Source organism: Serinus canaria, chromosome 7, assembly GCF_022539315.1.
Source record: "Serinus canaria isolate serCan28SL12 chromosome 7, serCan2020, whole genome shotgun sequence".
Taxonomy (NCBI): Eukaryota; Metazoa; Chordata; class Aves; order Passeriformes; family Fringillidae; genus Serinus; species Serinus canaria.
In genome coordinates, this window is record NC_066321.1 from 27,841,783 (window position 1) to 27,860,985 (window position 19,203).

General features: G+C 39.4%; 2 protein-coding genes across 3 annotated transcripts in view; one reads left to right on the forward strand and one right to left on the reverse strand.

The window, feature by feature from the left end:
- Positions 1-19,203, reverse strand: part of SLC39A10 (solute carrier family 39 member 10) — a 336,276-nt gene that overhangs the window by 150,422 nt on the left and 166,651 nt on the right. The window lies entirely within an intron of this gene.
- The window catches only part of HECW2 (HECT, C2 and WW domain containing E3 ubiquitin protein ligase 2), a 102,692-nt gene that overhangs the window by 74,831 nt on the left and 8,658 nt on the right, over positions 1-19,203 (forward strand). For both annotated transcript variants that reach the window (XM_030241912.2, XM_018911682.3), the window contains exons 19-27: positions 2,766-2,886; positions 4,888-5,001; positions 8,603-8,755; positions 10,750-10,848; positions 12,003-12,132; positions 12,725-12,871; positions 13,274-13,388; positions 14,155-14,240; positions 15,598-15,710. In XM_030241912.2, the coding sequence (XP_030097772.1) occupies positions 2,766-2,886; positions 4,888-5,001; positions 8,603-8,755; positions 10,750-10,848; positions 12,003-12,132; positions 12,725-12,871; positions 13,274-13,388; positions 14,155-14,240; positions 15,598-15,710 (1,078 nt within the window). The remainder of the gene's footprint in view (positions 1-2,765; positions 2,887-4,887; positions 5,002-8,602; positions 8,756-10,749; positions 10,849-12,002; positions 12,133-12,724; positions 12,872-13,273; positions 13,389-14,154; positions 14,241-15,597; positions 15,711-19,203) is intronic.

The following is a 19,203-nucleotide window of genomic DNA, read 5'->3' on the forward strand; positions in this document are numbered from 1 at the left end:
AGAAAAAGAGCTGTGATTTTCATGGGCATTTCCCTGTCCACAATAACAAAAAGCTTTGCCTTTTTTCATGGAATCAGGTTAAATGCATTCATAAACATTTGGTAGCTTTTCCTGCTATTGGACAAAGGAGCTCTGTAAGATCTCTCTGAAAATTTAATGACCTTAGGCTTTCTGCGAAGCAGTGAAATACAATATTCACATTTATTAATACTTCCAGTATGTATATGGTTTAGATATAACTGTTTGCCTTTATTGAAAAGAAGGGAATGATCTGCATGTATGCATCTTACTTCCAACTGCAAACCTGGCAGTCTTTTATAAATAAAACCAGTTTTGGCTTCCAGAGTTAAGATTTCTTAATCACTGGTATGTGCACCAAAGCATGCTGGGCATAGCTTCATTCCAACAAAGTAATTTCAAAGTACACTCAGTCTTTAACATCTGATATTCTCATTTTCTCACAGTAGCAGCAGATATTAGAGAAGGAACAGTGATGGGTTTAGTCTCATTCTCCCTAAAATTGTAATCTCTCTTCTGGCTCATAGAAAAATATAGAGAGACCATTTAATCTCCCTGTCAGTCTGCAAGCATGCATGTTTGTGTTGGTGTACAAATGACTTTTTTTGATGAGAAATTGTAAATAGCCCATGTTTCTATGGAGGCTCTGTTTTTTCTCATCAGCTAAGCTGGCTGTGCTGCACTGCACGAGGTGGGGTGTTAAGGATCCATTGTTCAGATCAGTCACAATCACTTGTACTTTCTGTTTTGGAAAAGATGAATAGTCATGAAGCTACTCTTTATATCTGCTTCAGAATATAACCTCTTTGAAAATCAAGTGTGATTATCACATCACTGGTGGTTTTTAGCTCTTCCATTAACATCTTTTGTTCCCAAGGCGGAAGTAATCACTATAATTGCCCAGGAATTTCTTGGCATATGCATCTGATTTGCAGTGAGGACTTGTCATGTGCTGACAGAATATTATGATGCTGATCTCTGAACCATGAAGTAATGTGCTGTCAGATTCATGTTTTGTGGTACCCTTCCGAAAAATCCAGCTTCCTTGAGGGGTTAACATTAAAGTATATTTTTGTTGTCTTTTTCTGGTGACTGCATTTTTGTACATGGTTTGACCCAAAGTAAAACAAACAAGAGAGGGAAAAGGCCAATAGTTAAAAGGCTTGTTCACTGTTTCTGTAAGTTTTCAGGAGATTTCAGCTGAGTGTACCTTTAGAAGCTCTTGGTGCTCTCAGTAAAAGAGGAAAACCACTATAGATGAATCAATGACCACGATCTGTGTTTTCAGAGGGATCCTTCATGTTCCATTTGGAGCCCAGCAGATTCCATGATATTTACTATCCTCCCACACTTCACTTGAAGCCTGGAACAAGTGCCAGGTGTCTTTCTGGTCGGACAGGTCTTTTAAAGACCTGTTAAATGGCATTGGGTGTTGTTAGTGAGCTCACTGGCTCTCTGTGATCTCTGCAGAGATAGACTCTGCAGCTCCTTCCAGCCCCCACTTCCTCAGGATGTGCTGTCGCCTTTTCTGTCAGCCCCATGGGCTTTGTGGCTGCTCTCCTTCCCCATCTCTGCCCACAGGCTGAGTGGATGCACCTCCTCTCTGTTATCACCTCAAACCTTACATTCCCATGCCTTCCCCCACGGTAGCAATCAGTGTTCTGTGTTGGCTTAGCTTTGGGCTGGAACCAAAAGTAAACTTGGGTGAGGAACTGAGTTAAAAGATGGAACTCTGCAGAAAGAGCTGCTGAACTGTTCATTTGTGCTTTCAGTGCATTACAGGTGGCCACTAGTTCCAGAGAAGTAGTTGGCAACTTAAGTGTACTTTAGGGCATGAAAAATTTTAAACATCATCCAGATTTTTTGTGGGATGTCAACACAGCCACTCAGGGAAGGAGTTGAACTGCCTCCTTGGCACCCTGCATCGCAATCCAGTCGGTAGAAATCATTTATCCAGGGAGGAGGCAGTGCAAGACTTAATGATGGCCGTTTTCAGAATAGATGAGACTAAACACCTAATTTGTATATACTGCACATGCACTTGTAGGGTATGCCTTTTTTTTTTTTTTTTTTTTTTTTTGGTGTACAGATCTCACCTCTTCCTGCTTTTAAGAAATTGACCCTCAAAACCAGTTTCTCAAAATTAAATTCACTTACATGACCACCATGTATGTTTCTGCAGCCACAGATTAGAAGTTCCACAAACTTAAATTTGGTAGTCTTTCCATTCTTCCTATATTTTTCTTCCTTGTTACTTCCCCAGGGAAAAATTCCACTAAGGAATTTCCAAATATTTTCCTTCTTCCTTTTGGTGTAGTCAACATGGGCAATGCAGAGTCCAGCCTATTTTTGCTTCATTTTTGAGTTATTTTCCTGATGATATTAAAACCAGAACCGAACATTTATTGTATGAACTATTATAAAGGTTAGGCATAAAGTGCACTTTACAAACAAGAAGTGAAGTCTTTCTAGTTGCTTGTGTTGTTTTTAAAATCCATCTTTTGCATTGACCTGGATTTGCTCTTTGAAGATTTACTTTTGAAAGATGATACTATTGGAAGTGAGCAACCAAAAAGTCTTGGATGCAGAGCAGATTTGAAGATAAGCAGCTTTTACTCTTTATAAAGGTGACTAAACCAAACACATACCAGGCATACCTTTTGCTATGAAGGAGTCTGTCCAGCAGCAGATGGGACATCCATCAGTTGGTGTCACACAGCTCATTCTGTGCCTGTTGCTCCCTGCAGGTACTCAGCGTGCCAATGCCCGAGCTCCAGCTCCCTACAAAAGAGACTTTGAAGCCAAGCTGAGGAACTTCTACAGGAAGTTGGAGACTAAAGGATATGGACAAGGCCCAGGGAAATTGAAGTAGGTTGAAGCATCTCATGAAAACTGGATTTCTTTTCAGGCAGCTTGCCTTGCCTCGCACATCTGCAAGCTTCTTCCCATTAGAAGGAATGCAGATGTTACGGTTACCCAGGCATTTCTGGGAATATAAAACCTGTAATAAAAGACTTAATGCCAGCATGTGATTCATAGCAGAGGATACAGCAAGTTCTGAGCACCTCTGTGCTTCCTCCAACTATGTTTTTGTACAGACAGTATTACCAAAACAGTGCCAAAAAGAGCTTTGGGAAGAGGCCTGCAGAACAGGAGGCATCTGAATTCTTCCATTATGATATAAACAGTTATATTTTCTCCTATCTTTTTCCACAAAAAAAATTAGATAGACATACCTTTTGTACATCATTGCCTGTCCTGATACTACAGTCTCTTTAGTAAAGAGGATTCATATGTTAAATGTTATTAACTCTAAGGGCTGCCTTAAAAAACTGCTAATATTTTTATTTTAGAACTCTGAATGGTAGAGTACTTGGAGTGAGGTCTTCTCTCCTTCATTTATTAGCTAATCATGTGATTATGTGCTGTTATATGTAAGAATTGTCCTCACAAGATACTTTCAAAATTTTGTAAATTACCAAGTCTTGTGCCAGTTATCAAACTCATAGCCATGAGACACTAGAACATGATTTAATCATTTCCTCTATTATAAAAAGGGATTTTCTATTTTTTTTAATTTCCTTCAGCCAGTCACTTCTCTTATTTTGCAGAAATCTGTGCAAAGCTCAGAATTCATTCATGTGAGCTTGTTACAAGTTTTGCAAAACTGAAATGGGATTAAAATGCTATTGTTTAGACAAGTCTTAAGAGGCAAAGGTTGAGCAATGTCTGCCTAGAATATAATGAAATCATAAACAGTAAAAGCCTTATCTATGAAAGCTTTGTCTTGAATGTTTGGGCAAATAACTGGTGGGGAGCATTTGCTCCCTGAAACAATCTGTTCCATTTCTTACACCCTTTTTTCCCTGTCCTTTTTTCCCTGAGCTTTTTGCCATCACACTGTAGATTTTTAAGCTGCAGTTTGACACGTGAATGGAGGTTTTCCCTGGGATGCTTCCCCAGGCAACAGCGCTGACCTGTTCAAAGCAGGGCCCAGCACAGCTCCACTGCTGCCTGTGTCCTCTCTTTGCCCAGGTGCCTGCTCAGTTCCTGCTCTCCCCTTGCATGTCCTTGGCAGGATGGCTCAGTGCAGTCCCTGAGCTCTGCAGGGCCAGAGGGGCTTTGCAGGAGCTGTGGTGGGTTCAGCTGCCTTCCTGCAGGCAGCAGCAGCTGCTCTCTGATGGCAGTATTTGAATATAGAGCAAGTGAAGTTTCAGGAAACTAATTAAACATGTTTTTTTGGCAGAGGATAACATGTTTAAGTAAGGAGGATTATTTCACCTCTTATATTAGACCTTTATGACACTTCCTCATTTTCATAATTTTTCTTTCAGAAGGTACATGGTGTTTTCACATGTGATGTTTCAGTGGGATTTTGTACAAATAATTGCCATTCCTTCTGGACTTTTTGTACCATCACACACTCAAGGATAATGTAGGGATGTGTGTTTCTGAGTTTACCATACTGTGATTTTTCATGGTCTTACCTTTTTCTGTGTTAAGAGATTGATTTTTACGGAAAAGATGAGACTCTTCCTCACAGTTAAACTCACTTATGGGCCCAGCTTTACAAAAGGATTTCAGACTTAATGAAAATGCCAGCTTTAGGACCTTTGTGCTTAAGACTTTAGTTTAAGGAAGAATCAAGGCAGACAAAAGAAAACTACTCTTCTTTGTCCAAGGGACATTTTATTGAAACATAAGGGACAGCATTGGAGGAGAACAGGAGCTTCCTGATATGAATAAAATTATCCAGCAGAAACAGGTATCTCTGAAATCACCTTGGTTACTATCCTGCTGTGTAAATAGATGTTTCCAGATGTGGTTCATGTTCACAAAATGCTGTTTCAAAATAATTTTGCCCTTCAGATTAATCATCAGGAGAGATCACTTGTTAGAAGATGCCTTTAACCAGATCATGGGCTACTCAAGAAAAGACCTGCAGAGAAATAAACTCTATGTCACGTTCGTTGGGGAAGAAGGGTGAGTAGAACAGGGAAGTATTTGTGGTCTGAGAACACAGTGTCTTGCAGCTCCTCTCTCACCAAATTGTTATCTGGAGTGAAAAGAGGAAGGACTGTGGTCAGGAAATGCCACATACACAAGCCTAGAACATACAGCTGTTCAAGATGGCTTCTTAAACATTTTGCAATGTAGCATATCCTGCCTTTGCAGAAGTAATGTGAATGCTTATGTGAATTTTCCCAATAGTTGGTGTGTTTCAGAATGTTGCTGGGAAAGCAAATTAAAAACCAAACAACTTTCTTGTGTTATTATTCATATTTCTTTTCTCTCAGTGCTGTTGTGTCTCCAAAAGACAGCTGCCATTTGTTGGAGGGAGCATACTTTCAGAGTAGGCTATGGGCTCAGTCCTTCATTTAGCCCTGTGTGAGGCACTGGGAGCAGAAATCCCTCAGTACTACAGAAGGTGCTCACTGCCTCTTCAGGCCAGGGCCTACATCACAAATAAAAGCAGCTGGGCTGTTGCCAGTTGTTAAAAAACCCCAAATATTCCCTACATTTCAAAGTCACATTCAGAGAATGCTCAGACTGTGTCTGTGTGTTCCAGGTTGTGAGATGTGCTTTGCAAAGCAAGATGTGGTTCAGTTTCCTTTGCAAGTGAAACTGAAACAATGTACTATTTGCTGCTTTTGTCTCTTGATTTGTGCCCCCTTTGGCAGGCCTTAAAGCCCACTTGTCTGTTGTGGAAATGGTTCATGAATATGTTCATAAATATTCAAACTTTTATTCCATGATTCTCAGAAACTGCAGCACAGCTCTTGGAATGCTGTAGTGTGGGCTATTGCCATGCAATGTGTGAGTCTTTAAAATGCAAAGTTGTAATAGAAACATCTCCTACAAGATTAGATAAAATTAATATGTCTTTGAAAACCTCTAAATCCTACTGTTTGTTGAAAGTTCACCCTGAAGCACTTAGTGTTAATAAAGATCCAGTGAAGTCTTAAAATAAAGAATGTTTACAGCTGAGAGCCAAGTGTGGACTTGTTCATATAAATAATATCACCGTGCTGTCTGAGGAAGAGCTCAGAACTGGAATGGCAAGGCTGGTGCACAGTGAGATTATGCTGTATTGACAAAGGAGGGTGGGGATGCAGGAGCAAGGCCTGCTTTACACAGCCCCTACCAGCCTTTCCTTTCACAGCTACCACCTCAAATCAGATTTAAAAATGAAAGGGAAAGTCTTTAAATCATACATGAAATAGAGATTGATCCAGATACACAATTTCCTTTCATCAGATGTAGGAATTTTGCATTTCACCACTCAGCAGCATGAAGAGTGACCTGGAAATGTGGTGACACCTCCTGTCCCCATTAAATCCAGCTTTACATGAGACTCTAGCCTCAATGGAAAAGAATCAGTTCATTAGGAGCAAGGACAAATTAAAATGACGTCAATCCTTGATTTACACATCTGTATTTTTAATGAAGAAAGGATGTGTGCAAACAGTATTGTTTCATCAGAGATGGTGCAAGGATATGTATCACATCCAACCCTTCCTTTGGCCAGGTGAAGAAAGACAGGTCAGGGTGGAGGAGAGGAGGAATACTGAAAGTTAATTGTTTCCTATTTGCTCCTCCTTTTTTAAGAGTGTAAGTAAGAGTTTGCTTTTGCATTTCTTTTCCTCTTGGTAAAGAGACATAAGTCAAAGTAATGGGTAAGGAAATACTTATATGATACAACATTCTAGTGACTATTGATTTATTAGTATATAAAATAGTAAGTGGGACAACTCAGACATGGTTATTGCTGTTCAAGTGATTTCTATCATAAGTCTCATAATGTGTATCTTTCTCAAATCTTCAGCTTCTGTACTCATCAGTTGTGATGCTCATTTAATGGTTTTTATACACTCATCTATTTTGGTAATAAACTACAAAGAGTTATGCAGAAAAAAATATCATTCCTTTTTTTCCTGAGGTCTTTGAACTACTTGAAGAAGCTGCTTTGCATTTAAGAGTGGTAAATCTGAAGTATTAATGGTGCTTCCTAGGAGACATGAGTCATGTTGCCAACAACATATTACTCTCCTGAATATCCAAATGCCCCACAGTTGCAGCTGTTGTGTGGTTGCATACCTCTTGTATGAAGTTTTCTCACCCTTGTGCCAAGCCTTTAATTGTAGGATAAATCTGACTGGCAGTGCAGGACTCTCATGATTGATTTATTTAACATGACTCACAGTAACTGCATACAGAGGGAGCTGGATGAAGTGCCTGATAGTCAAGCACACAGTTTCCTTTCTATCTCAGGATTTCTTAGTGTGTCTGAGTATCCCAGGAGTTTGCAAGAGTCTTGCAGATGACCCTTTACTTGATCCTGGTATTGGTGCCAAGATCAAGATCCAGCAGTTGTCCATGGTATCGAACCATTTTTGATTTTTTTTTTTTTTTTGGTCTCTAATTTGAATCTACCCCTTCTTGCCAGGGTAAGGATCTGTTTCAGTACTTCACTGCTGAATCTTAACAGAGGTGAAATGCTTCCAAGTGGCTGAAGGGAAAATGTTTTTTATTCATCTGAGGAAAGGTTTGTCCTCAGCTTGATAATGGCACCTAGCTTTTACTTTCCTGACAGCTTCATCCTCAAAACAACTCTCATTTGTGGTTGTGTCTTCTGTAAAAGTTTATGAGCCAAAACATTTGTAGCAGGAGTTCTTTGTGAAAGCTGACCTTCTCTGTGGTACTTCTGTCTGTGCATTGTCTTAGCATTTGAGTCAAATATTAAATCTTTTATTGATAAAAATGTCTTTCTTTTTGTTAGGGTTATAATATTCTCTGCTCCCCACTGGAAAACTCCTAGTTTTCTGTTTTCCAACTCTAATAGAGCATTAATAACATACCTAACTCATTTCACTGGTGACCTGCAGAGTAATGTCACAATTCAGTCTCAGTGAATTGTCAGCAATGAGTTTGTTTATCACTCAGGAAGAAGGGGTTATTTAGATTCATTAGTACTGGAATCTTGAAATAGGGAAAAAAAAGTAGAAAACAACAAATAAAAAACCCAACAAAGGAAGTGCACTCTCCAAAACACATTTAAATGCTCTCAAGTTTGGAAGACAGACAAGAAAATTTAGACCAAGAAACATAAATCACTGAAGTCATCTCAGATTATATTGCTAGGGAAAACACAAATATTATCCCTCCAATTGTCTTATGGTTGCAGTCTGCAAAAGCAAAATATGACCGTTGTTTATTTTCATTGCTAATTTGTCAGATGCAGATAAGTCTGATTTTGGCTCTTTTCATGATTTTCCTCCTCCCCACCCTGCCCACCCCCAATTATTTGGTTATATTCCTGTGGCAGAGAGGCCACTGCAGCTGGAGCCAAAGCTTTTTTCTGAGTGCAGCCCACATGGAGACCTTCATTCCAGTTGTCCAAGCCATTCCATTTTAGAATAGTCCCTTGAGAGTTCCACATACTTTGGCATTAGGCAATCTGCATGGATAAGAGTTTTGGTTAAAATCTTACGAAATTTGAATCAAAATATAGTGTAAGGAATGTAGATTAAAAAAAAAAAAAAAGGTTTCTTACTTCATAGTAATGTCAGGTTTCTCTTTCAAGGTTGGACTACAGTGGACCATCAAGAGAGTTTTTTTTCCTGGTGTCCAGGGAGCTCTTCAATCCATATTATGGTCTGTTTGAATATTCAGCCAATGATACCTACACAGTACAAATAAGTCCCATGTCTGCTTTTGTGGACAATCACCATGAGTGGTAAGAATACTCCTTTTGTTTTTCAGGTACATTTTCTGTTGTTCCCACTTGTAGAACAACTGCTCAAATCTGCTCAGGCATGTAACACAGAATCTGATCTTTTTAACCAGCAGCAAAATAATTGCATTGCTTTAGACTTCCCTGATTTTGGTTTCTCTTGTGGTTTTTAAATGATCTTATTTCTCACAAGGTCAGCAAAATTATGATTTGGAACGTGTATCATGGGATTGTCTCACTACACAACTCCCTGCATTTCTTGTACACTAGTACTTATTTCATGAAAGCAATATTAACCTCTTGTGTATTAGAAAAAACCAAGAAAAAATAACAACACTTTGACTTTCTGTCAGCTGAGGAGATGAAGGGAGGTTTCAGGCACGTATTACTGTATGTAATTTGTTTGAGTCTTCCTAAAGAGTACAGAGATCTCCTCAGTGGAAAAACCCCAGCATACATATTGGGAGGAAATCTGTGGTGATATCTTAATTGGGGGTAGGGGGCAGACTGCTGATCACACAGCTTTGAAAGAGTCTGTACATTCACCCATGCTGCTAAAATAGTTATCGAGGATTTTTGCATAATCCTATTTTTACAATTATAAGCCAGTTTAAATCACCCTCAGTTGATTTAAGCCATGGCATCACCATAAATCTGTAAAGCTGTGCTGTGACTATTAATAGAGAATTCTGCTGTGTAAGTAGCTGGATTACATTAATAGTGGAATGACAACTGCTCATCTCTGTAGGACAGACATGCCCTGAGCTCTTACTTTTTGAAGGCCAGTTATGAAGAATGAGTATCAGAGGGGAATCTCATTACTAATTTTACAAATGAAAAGAAAATTAACTGGTTGGTAGTTCAGTTAGTTGGAGCAACCTGCCTGTTGAACTCCAGTACTTCAGGTCTCCATTGGAAAGGCAGAACAGCCTGGCATAGAGGTGAGAGAAAACCCTTATGTGCTGTGCAGCTTCTGCCAACGTTTTTTATTCATCCCTGGCTTCTGTAGTGCTGGACCAGAGACCTGGGGAATGGAGGAGGCATGACCCCTATCTCTTTCAGAGAGTGCTGGTTTTGTACAGCCCCAGGGGGAATTCAGGAAATGCAGCTGTGACAAGCAATTTATGCATGGAAGGGGGAAGGCTTTGTCACATCTTCATCTTGCAAACATTGTACAAACAGGTATAATAAAGCCCTGATTTTTTCCAAGAGAAATGTTGTTAAGGATCCATAAACAGAAAGTTCAAGAAACATTTACTTTGAAAAGAAACACTAGACTTTAATTCTAGAATTGTGGAAGAGCTTTCACAATGAGTCTTGATTCTCATGGGAGTATTTGCAAAGACCCTCCTATTTCAAGGTTGCTGCCATTTGTTCTCAACCCTGGCAGACTTCCTCCTTACACACCCAACAAAATGAAGATAATAAGGGAAGAAGGAGGTGAGAGAAGGAGATTTAGATCCTGTTGACATAGGGCTGGAGAGAGGACTGCAAAACATACAGAGAACTCCTTAACCACAGTCAGAAGAGGGAGCAAGGAGCCCCTGTAAGTAGGAAAGACAGGCAGCATGAGCTGTCAGCCAGGGGAAGAGTAGAAGAACCTTTGGCCCCTCTATAACATGAAAACAAGTTAATCCTGTAGGGGTGTGAAATAAAAATAGACAGTGGCTATCATTGTGGGAGATAATGCATTTATAAAGTGGCTGCTCTGGCAGGGGCTGATCGGGTTAAATATGGATTTAACATTTTTGAGCAGTTGGTACTTAGGTATCTGAGGGATTTTCCACACCCTGCAGTCTTGCTTTTTTTACTATTTTTTTTTCCCTGTGCCTTACTGAGAATGTTAAAGAAACCCAAGAAATAAACAAAAACACCACAATTTAGACATAGCTGTCTGATTTAATAATGCTGTTTGGAAATACATGCCAGTTTTGATGACAGAGCAGTGTACCAACCACAAAGTTTCAGTATCACAACTGTAACTCTTTCTCTTCCAGGTTCAGGTTTAGTGGTCGAATTCTTGGTCTTGCTCTGATCCATCAGTATTTGCTGGATGCCTTTTTTACAAGACCCTTTTATAAAGCCCTCCTCCGAATGTGAGTAGAATTGTTCTGTCTCCTCTTTGGTTTGGTTCCTTCCCTATCAAAGATGCCATTTTGTGTATGGATTATTTATGATGCTGTATTGACAAAGGAGACAGGCCATAATTTCTGATTAGTAAACTGATTTCAATCCATGAATTTTTTTGAAAAATTTCCTTGTTTCCACTATCTCAGAATGTTGTTTGTGATCAGTATGAGAACCTTGTGTTTTTTTTAGCCCTGTTACCAGCTTTCTTCTAAAAAAATCTTAGACTTGAAGATGTACAGTGCAGTGCTGTGGGCTTATTCCAGATATTAATAGAGTTCTTATTCTTTTGTCATGTAATGACTCACAGGATAGGATATGAATCACTTCATAACTTAGACTGCACCATGCATTCTCAGATGTAGACTGATTGTTGGCAGTCTCCATTTTGAGGAGCTGTGCTTTGATAGACTTCAGACTTAGTTTCCAGAACTACTGCTTCTGTTCTGGCTGAAACAATGAGAGCTGTGCTTGCTCAGCATGTCTGGAACCTAAGACCTAATGAGCTTAAGGTGCTTTACTTTTTATTTGAAAGCTGGTTTTAAGAAGTCTGGAAGCATTTTTTTTTCCTGTAAAACATTGCATGTTCTAGTAGTGGGGAGTAATTAATCCATTCCTACTGCACATACATTTTTAAAACCTAAATGCTAGCAGCATCATCTTAGTGAGAAGGATGAGGTAAGGGAAAGTATGGTAAGTATGTGGTAAGCTGGAAATCTAAGCAGTTAAACAAATGATGGAGATGAGGCAGTGTAGCTACATCAACAAAAAGGACATTGCTTGCTTGTTTAAAAAATCTTAAAATTTCTTTTTTTATTTGAATTCTTTGTCTCTTCCGTTTGTGTATTTTCATAATTCCAAAATGTGCTTCTCAGGAAACATGGGGCAGACTCACCATTAAGAAGCAATGTTGTCTTCAAATTAAATTCTGAGTTTTGTATATTTACAGAGTTATTTTGTGTTATACTGCTGTTACCAGGCAAATAAACAGAGATTTGAAGTTGTCCTCTTTATTAATGTTTCTCTTGGCTCCCATTCACAGTCTGTTGTGTCTGAGTTCAGTTACTGAGCACAGGCTGCTGCCATCATCTGTATTTGTGTGTTTTCTTCTTTCTTCTGTCAGACTCTGTGACCTGAGTGACCTGGAATATTTGGATGAAGAGTTTCACCAGAGTTTGCAGTGGATGAAAGACAATGACATACACGATATCCTAGATCTCACCTTTACTGTAAATGAAGAAGTTTTTGGGCAGGTGTGCAAGTCTCTTAATTTCCTTGGTGCATTCTTCTGCTAGATAAACATTTTTTTGGACAGAAGAACGAGTGTCCCTCCATGCTGCCTTGAACTTGAATTTAAAAAGTTCCTGCTGGTGAAACCAATGTTGAAATCTGAGGAGGAATTAATATTTGTAACAGGTTAAACACGTTTTTCTGGTTAAGGAGATTTTCTGGAGAGTATCTGAAATATCAGACTTTAGGGTTGCTTTGCTAGAGGTAGTTTACCTGAATTTAATTGGAGCAAAGTTGCCATTCAAAGGTATTACAACACCTTTGTTAAGGTATTATTCAGAAAACTTCAATGCTTTAGTCACTGTAAAGATTGTTTCTTCTTCTCAACTTATTCTTAAATCTAATTATGAAGGTTGCTCAGACTAAATGGAATTTAAAATTTTATTTTAAAAAATAATTGTTTATATGTTCTCTTGCTTCGTATATTCCAGTTTCCTAATCAGGCTTGGTTAGTGATTTTGAGGAAATACTTCAGCTTAAAAATTAAAATTATTACAATTCCTTCTTTTATCTTTATAATAACTGAGTTGTCACTTGGTCATTTTTTCTCCTAAGATCACAGAACGGGAACTAAAACCAGGAGGTGCCAATATCCCAGTCACTGAAAAGAACAAGAAAGAATACATAGAGAGAATGGTGAAATGGAGAATTGAGAGAGGAGTTGTACAACAAACAGAAAGTCTAGTTCGTGGTTTCTATGAGGTAAAAAGCTCCAGAATTAAACTTACTTTCTTTCTCCTTCCAAAATATTTTTCTCCTTGTATACATTTCCCAAATATGGGGTCCCAAATATGATCAGAAGTGCTCTTGTAGATACTGGAAGAGGAAGGAAGTGTAAAAAAAATTTTTTTAGTAATTTACATAAAGACCATGGTTATGTATCTGCTTTGCACTGGACAATACTCTCAATCACTGGATGATTAGCATTGAATCCTTGCTCTGTTTCTGCATTGGGTCTCTGAGACTTGTTTGTTTAAAAAGACAAAAACTGAATTCTGAATTACCTAAAACGCTACCTGGTAAATACCTTCGTAGCAGACTTTATGGGGAGGCACGAATCAGTACATGAAGAAATGCTGCTATGCATTTTATTTCCTTTCACAGGTGGTTGATGCAAGACTGGTGTCTGTATTTGATGCCAGAGAACTGGAACTGGTTATAGCTGGAACAGCAGAAATTGACTTGAGTGATTGGAGAAACAATACCGAGTACAGAGGAGGTAACTTGAGTTTTGACTTGTTCAGTGAGAATGTCCAGAGCTCTGGATCTACCTGGTTTTCAAGACAGTAAAGAACCATCCCATGAGATACATTTATGGTAACTTTTGAGCTTCTCTGGTTAAGTTAGCATTAGGAGAAGGTAATTTTTCCATTTTAGTTTGCTTTGTTGCATCTCTTTGCAGCTCTTCCCTGGCTGTTCTTGCTGAGACAGCATGGCAGAACATTCTTCTCCATAGAAAGTGCTATGTTCAGCTGCACACTGGGAGGTACCTCCCAGACCTGGGAGAGAAATGGAAATGGGAGCCATTCTTAGTCACTTTTTTTACACACTCAAAGTTGACAGGAAATTAGAAGCAGTCACAGTGGCTGCAGGCTGGTAGTTGAAATAATTTGAGAACAACAGAAGATTTGGGAGCTGTGAGGTACTGTGAGAGAGATGGTTGCAGCATCATTTGTAGCTTTGGATAGATAAATAGCACACTATTGGAATATTTCAGGAACTGGCATTCCTGTTAGTGACTGATTAATGGAAGAAAGGATTGCACAAGGAATATCAATTCTTTTTGTCATAGTACATTCATTCTCTGCCTTCAGGATTTCTAAGCATTTTAGGAGTATTTCCCTCTCACCTTCTGCCTTTTGATGCAATTGAATAAAGAATATGGCATTACTGTGACTAGGGCCAAACCAGGCAAAGCTTCCTAACTATTCCCTCAATCACTTTCATAGCACCTGAAAGTATAAAGGCTGTTGTTGTTTTAACAGGCTATCATGACAATCACATTGTAATTCGGTGGTTCTGGGCTGCTGTGGAAAGGTTCAACAATGAACAACGTCTAAGACTTTTACAGGTAAGAAATCAGCTGATCTGAGTAAAAATAATTAAAATTTGATGCTAAAACAGCCCCATCCTGGTTTAGGATACCCAGAAATTATGGTGATGTTTGCTAGTGGGAATAGCCTGAGTCAGAGGTTAAATGTAATCAAGTGACAGAAGCTCACAGCTATTTTTATGGATTTCTAAGATTAGAAGTACATTTAAGATACAATGGCTGATGTCAATAATCCTTTACTATTGTTTGATTAAAAGTACATTAAGACTCCTAAAGATAGAAAAGGAAAACTGTGTGATTGGTTATGTCACTAGGTAGAAATGTTAATAGTATTTACACAGCTTAAGAAGGAGAAAGTTTAGATGGAAGTTCAAGGCTTCAATTTAGAAAATAATGATGGAAACCTTAAAGTCAGTCCAATTCCATTTTCACTAAACCTGCAGGTTCTAGTCACCCTGCTGCTGAAGAACAAAAAAACTCAACAGAATAATATTTTTACTATGGGTTTACTATTGAGTTAAATTTTTTAATTTCAGGTTACATCCATCCTGTCTGTATAGAAACAGACAAACCTCCACTGCAAACCATACCACGTTATTGATCTAATATGAAATCCGCTGTTTTTAACAATTCAGTATTTTTATCTCATCACTGAATTATGAAGAATTTTGCTTTTTGAATCAGTTTAAGTATTTTTAAAAAGTCTGTAATAAGACAGTGTGGAACATCTCATTTGATGGAGAGACAGAAATGTCTGCTTGTATGTTCCTGTCACATCTTTTAGTCAGAACTTTTTGTAATATCCAGGTCATTACAAATTAAGTAGTCTCTGATCTGTCAAAAGCTACATTTGATTTGTTCATGACAGGTTGTAAATAAAACTCCTCCCCAGTCAGTATTTCAGCAAATGTCAGTGGGCATATCTAACCTTCAGAATTTTGTCCTTTTCTTACAGTAGTTGTGGTTTATAAAGCAAAGGAAATCCACATAGCTAGAGAGGCATAACACAAAGCCACCAGATATTACTACTATGTTTTGTGTTAGTTCCTTTTAATGCAGGAAACAGCAGCAAAAAACTCACTTAGGCTTAAGTATGAGTAACTGCATACTGGTAGTGTGTTATTCTACAATACTTATGGAGCAGAAGACCTTTGGAGGAAATTAATCTGCTAAGCTGCCTCTTCTGGAGCCCAGCCAGGAAACAGTCTCTTTGCCCTTAGCCTCCATGTAAAGTCACATTTATTGCTTGTGCCTCACGAATTTCCTTGCTTGGCAAATGCTTTTCCAGAAGTGTCTGGGCTGTGGTGGGTGTGCTGCTGTGTCCCCCCCCAGCCCCTGTGTGCAGGCCTGTCCTGACAGGTGTTTGTGCTGCCAGTTTGTCACAGGCACGTCCAGCATTCCCTACGAAGGCTTTGCCTCTCTCCGCGGCAGCAACGGGCCCAGGCGCTTCTGCGTGGAGAAGTGGGGGAAGATCACTGCTCTTCCAAGGTACAGCTCTGGGGGCTCTCATGCCAGCTGGCTTCACAGGGCCACTCTCTGGGGTAACACATCAAGCATTAACAAGCTTTCACTGAATATACCTTCCCTCACATGCAAACTTCCTTCCCTGTTGATGCAGTGTCTGATGCATTCGTTTTGGTTTGAGCTCGGTTTTGTTCTCTTAAGCTGGATAAGGCAGTGTCACTGTGGCTGACATCCCTGTTGTAGTGTTTTTCTTGTGGAAAATTATCTTAGAATGATAACTGCTTCTGACTTTCTTTATTACATTTGATTAAATGTGCAAGTATTTACTTACTGAACATGCAGCTCACAAGTTAGGAGCAAAAATGAATATGAATTAAAATGAAGTAGCTCTTGTGACTATGACTGAAAGCTACTTTTATATTTTTTGCATCAGACACAGGCTTTATAGTATAGTTTGGTGATACAATTTTTATGCTTGGTCTGATGTCCAGTGCTAACAAATACTGAAGAGGCAAGTTGTGAGTGCAGAATAGGTGGGAGGGAGTGGTTTCACTTGAGAAGCAGCAAGGGAGACAAGAGAAGGTGAGGATTTCAAAGAGAACAAGTAAGATCAATTGAAATAGGTGAGGAGGGTAAAGGAACAGTATCAGAGTCCAAGTTATGAATGCAAGAGTTGAGTTGTACAAGCCCTTGCAATTTGTATTGGGTTGGGCAGGTTTAGAAGAGTTGGATGAAAAGATTTAAAAAAGAAAAAAAGCTTTCCAATTTTTGGAGTAGAAAACAGAGTTCTCTTCAAAGGTCCATGGTAACAATGCCAGGACTAGAATAATAATGTGAATGATGAAAAAACCCCCTTCAGCTTGGTTTCTTCATTGACAGAAAATTACAGGATATTTTCTTTATTGTGATGAGACTGATAGCTGGGAGATTTTCTTTCACCCAGTTCTGTGATTCTGCAGCCTCTAGAATGGGTTAGGAGTGGTTAGACACAGATTAGTGTGTGGAGTGTGGACAGCCTAACTCTGCTTGATCAGACCTCAGCTTTAGCATGCTGTCTACAGCCTCTGGAGGTGGCTTTGGGCTGGGCTGATCCATGGAGGCAGCTCAACCCCAATCATAAATCCACTCCTCATAAACAAGATGCCTCAGGAATAACTTGCATTCAGTCTCATCTTAGACACAGGGTGGCTGTCAGAGACACCCAGAGTCTCTCTGACCAACAACCTGTTGCACAAGGTCAGAGGCAGAAATTTCTCTTGTGTTGGCTGCAGCCATCAGAGCTGCATAGAGAAGGTCATGGACACAGAAGTGGTGCTGGGAAATCCACAGGCACAGCAGGTGGCCTTTCAACAGAGCCATCTTTCCTGTTTACAGCACAAAGGAGAGCCAGGCAACTGAAGATTCAAGGAATCCAAATCCTGAAAATTGCTGTTTCATATCAAATGTTATCTGGGGACATAGTAATATCTTGTAGCTCAATAAGTCTCCTTTATAGTTTGATTGTGATTGGCCTATGGACTAGTTTTGGTTCTGTTTAAAAAGTTAAAGGTGCGACTTTTTTTTAAAAAAGGGAGGGTTTTTTTGTGAGTTTAAGTAAGAAAAGGAATTGCATGATTTTTTCCATATATTCTCTGAAGCTGAAATTCCTGGTGCTTGCAAGCAGAGCTTGGAAAAGGTCAGGACCTGCCAGAACAGGATGTTCAGAATTTCCTCTGGAAAGGTTATGCAGAACCCTGGTTGTGATAAATTGCAGAATAAAGCTGCTTCCAAAAGTGCAATATGGAAGAACATGCTGAGGATCATTGCTATCACAGGCTGTTCACCAAGTGTAGGAGAAATGCCAGCTCCTCACCTTTAAGAGATTGTATCATTCGTTGAAATTTCACTTACCTCACCTTCCCTTGGTTAGCAGCCATTGGAATTTTGTCTCTCTGGATCGTTTTTACCATACAAATGTGAGAATTAAAATAAAAACAAGTGTGCGTGACAAATACCTGCAGTCACCATGAGCAAAAAGTTCCTGGTATTCACACGTGGTAAACCTTGATCTCATAAAAAATAAAACCTCTTCCATGTTAGTGCTGAAATGGGTTAAGCCTCAAGCCAAAAGTGCTGTTTGCATTTTTACATGTGGAGTTCTTGGATGCAGTGCAGCTTCAGCCTGGGTCTCAGCAGCCTCTGAGACTCCCTGTGCAAACCCCAGGTACCACAGAGGTAACACATCAGTAACTACAACCTCAAGTAGCAACTTTCAAGAGGTTTCCAAACAAGCCCAGCATGTGTAAACACATCGCTGGATCTGCTGGGAACACTGCCCTAGGACTCTGTGACTCTTACTGATTCTCTGATAACCAAAGCTTTTATGTTAAGGCACCATCAGTCACTCCTATCAGTGTTGTACTTTGCAAATTGCCCTCTTAGCAGGAGTGCCTGTGAAACTTGATAGTGCTCGGTGCTCGGGTGGCAAAAGTGAGGATTTAACAGGTCAGTGGACTTAGATTCTTCCTCTGTTTCTAAAAACATTACAGCAGTGCTGAAAGCACATAAGAATACCCATCCCCATCTCTCCTTCCTGGTCTGAGACACAAAGGGCAGCTAGGACAGTCCCCTAGGTATGGGGCTGTGGCCTGAGCAGCTGTGAATGTAAACACAAAGGTTTTCACTAGATGTTTGCCTAGTTCCCACTGTTCTGACTGCTGTGTAATCAGCTCTGCTGAATCCAAACAGTGACATTTCTGCGAGGCACATGTCAGGCTGCCCAGCTTGCATTGCTGTCTTTGACACTAACTAGGTAGCATAAAATGCTCTGGAAAGGTTGATTATGATGGGTTCAGTTTAACTATTGCTACCCCAGGGCCATTTCTACTTCCTCCTTTTACACTATGTTGCAGATTGGACTAAACTAGGGGAAGGAACCAGTATTCTTTCAATTCACTCCCATGCTGAGAAATTGGTTCCAGGTTCATTGCAGTACATTATTTATTCATTCATGTGATGATTCACTTGGAAATTATATGTATGTCTGACTCCTGCATTTTAATCCTAAATCACTCTCTTTTACTATGGTAATCAAAATGAAGGGGAATTTAATTGGGAATCTGGGAACCTAGACTTCAGGAACCAAGATGGGTTTTTATGTTGTTATAAGATGTGAGCCCAGGAAGGTGAACAGTCAGTGCCCATGTGGTTTGAAATGTTGGAATGGAAAGATACTACCCAGAAGGAAAAAACCACGTTTGTCTCAAGGACTTAGGAAGTTGTGTGCTGGGGTTGGAAAAGCTTGCATCACCTCAGAAGACAAAGGTCTTGTTTTTGTCTTTTTTAATTACTTGGTTTTCCTCAGTAAGTGATTCCATTTTCAAAATTGCCCTCAAAATAAGATAAAACTCAGTTCTCCTAATAAATGTAAACAACATGCCAGCTTACTATTAAACCAGTTCGTAATGAATCCCTTGCTAATTATATACTATGTCTTTTCTAATTTGTGGTTTTACAGCCCACACAGCATGATCCATAG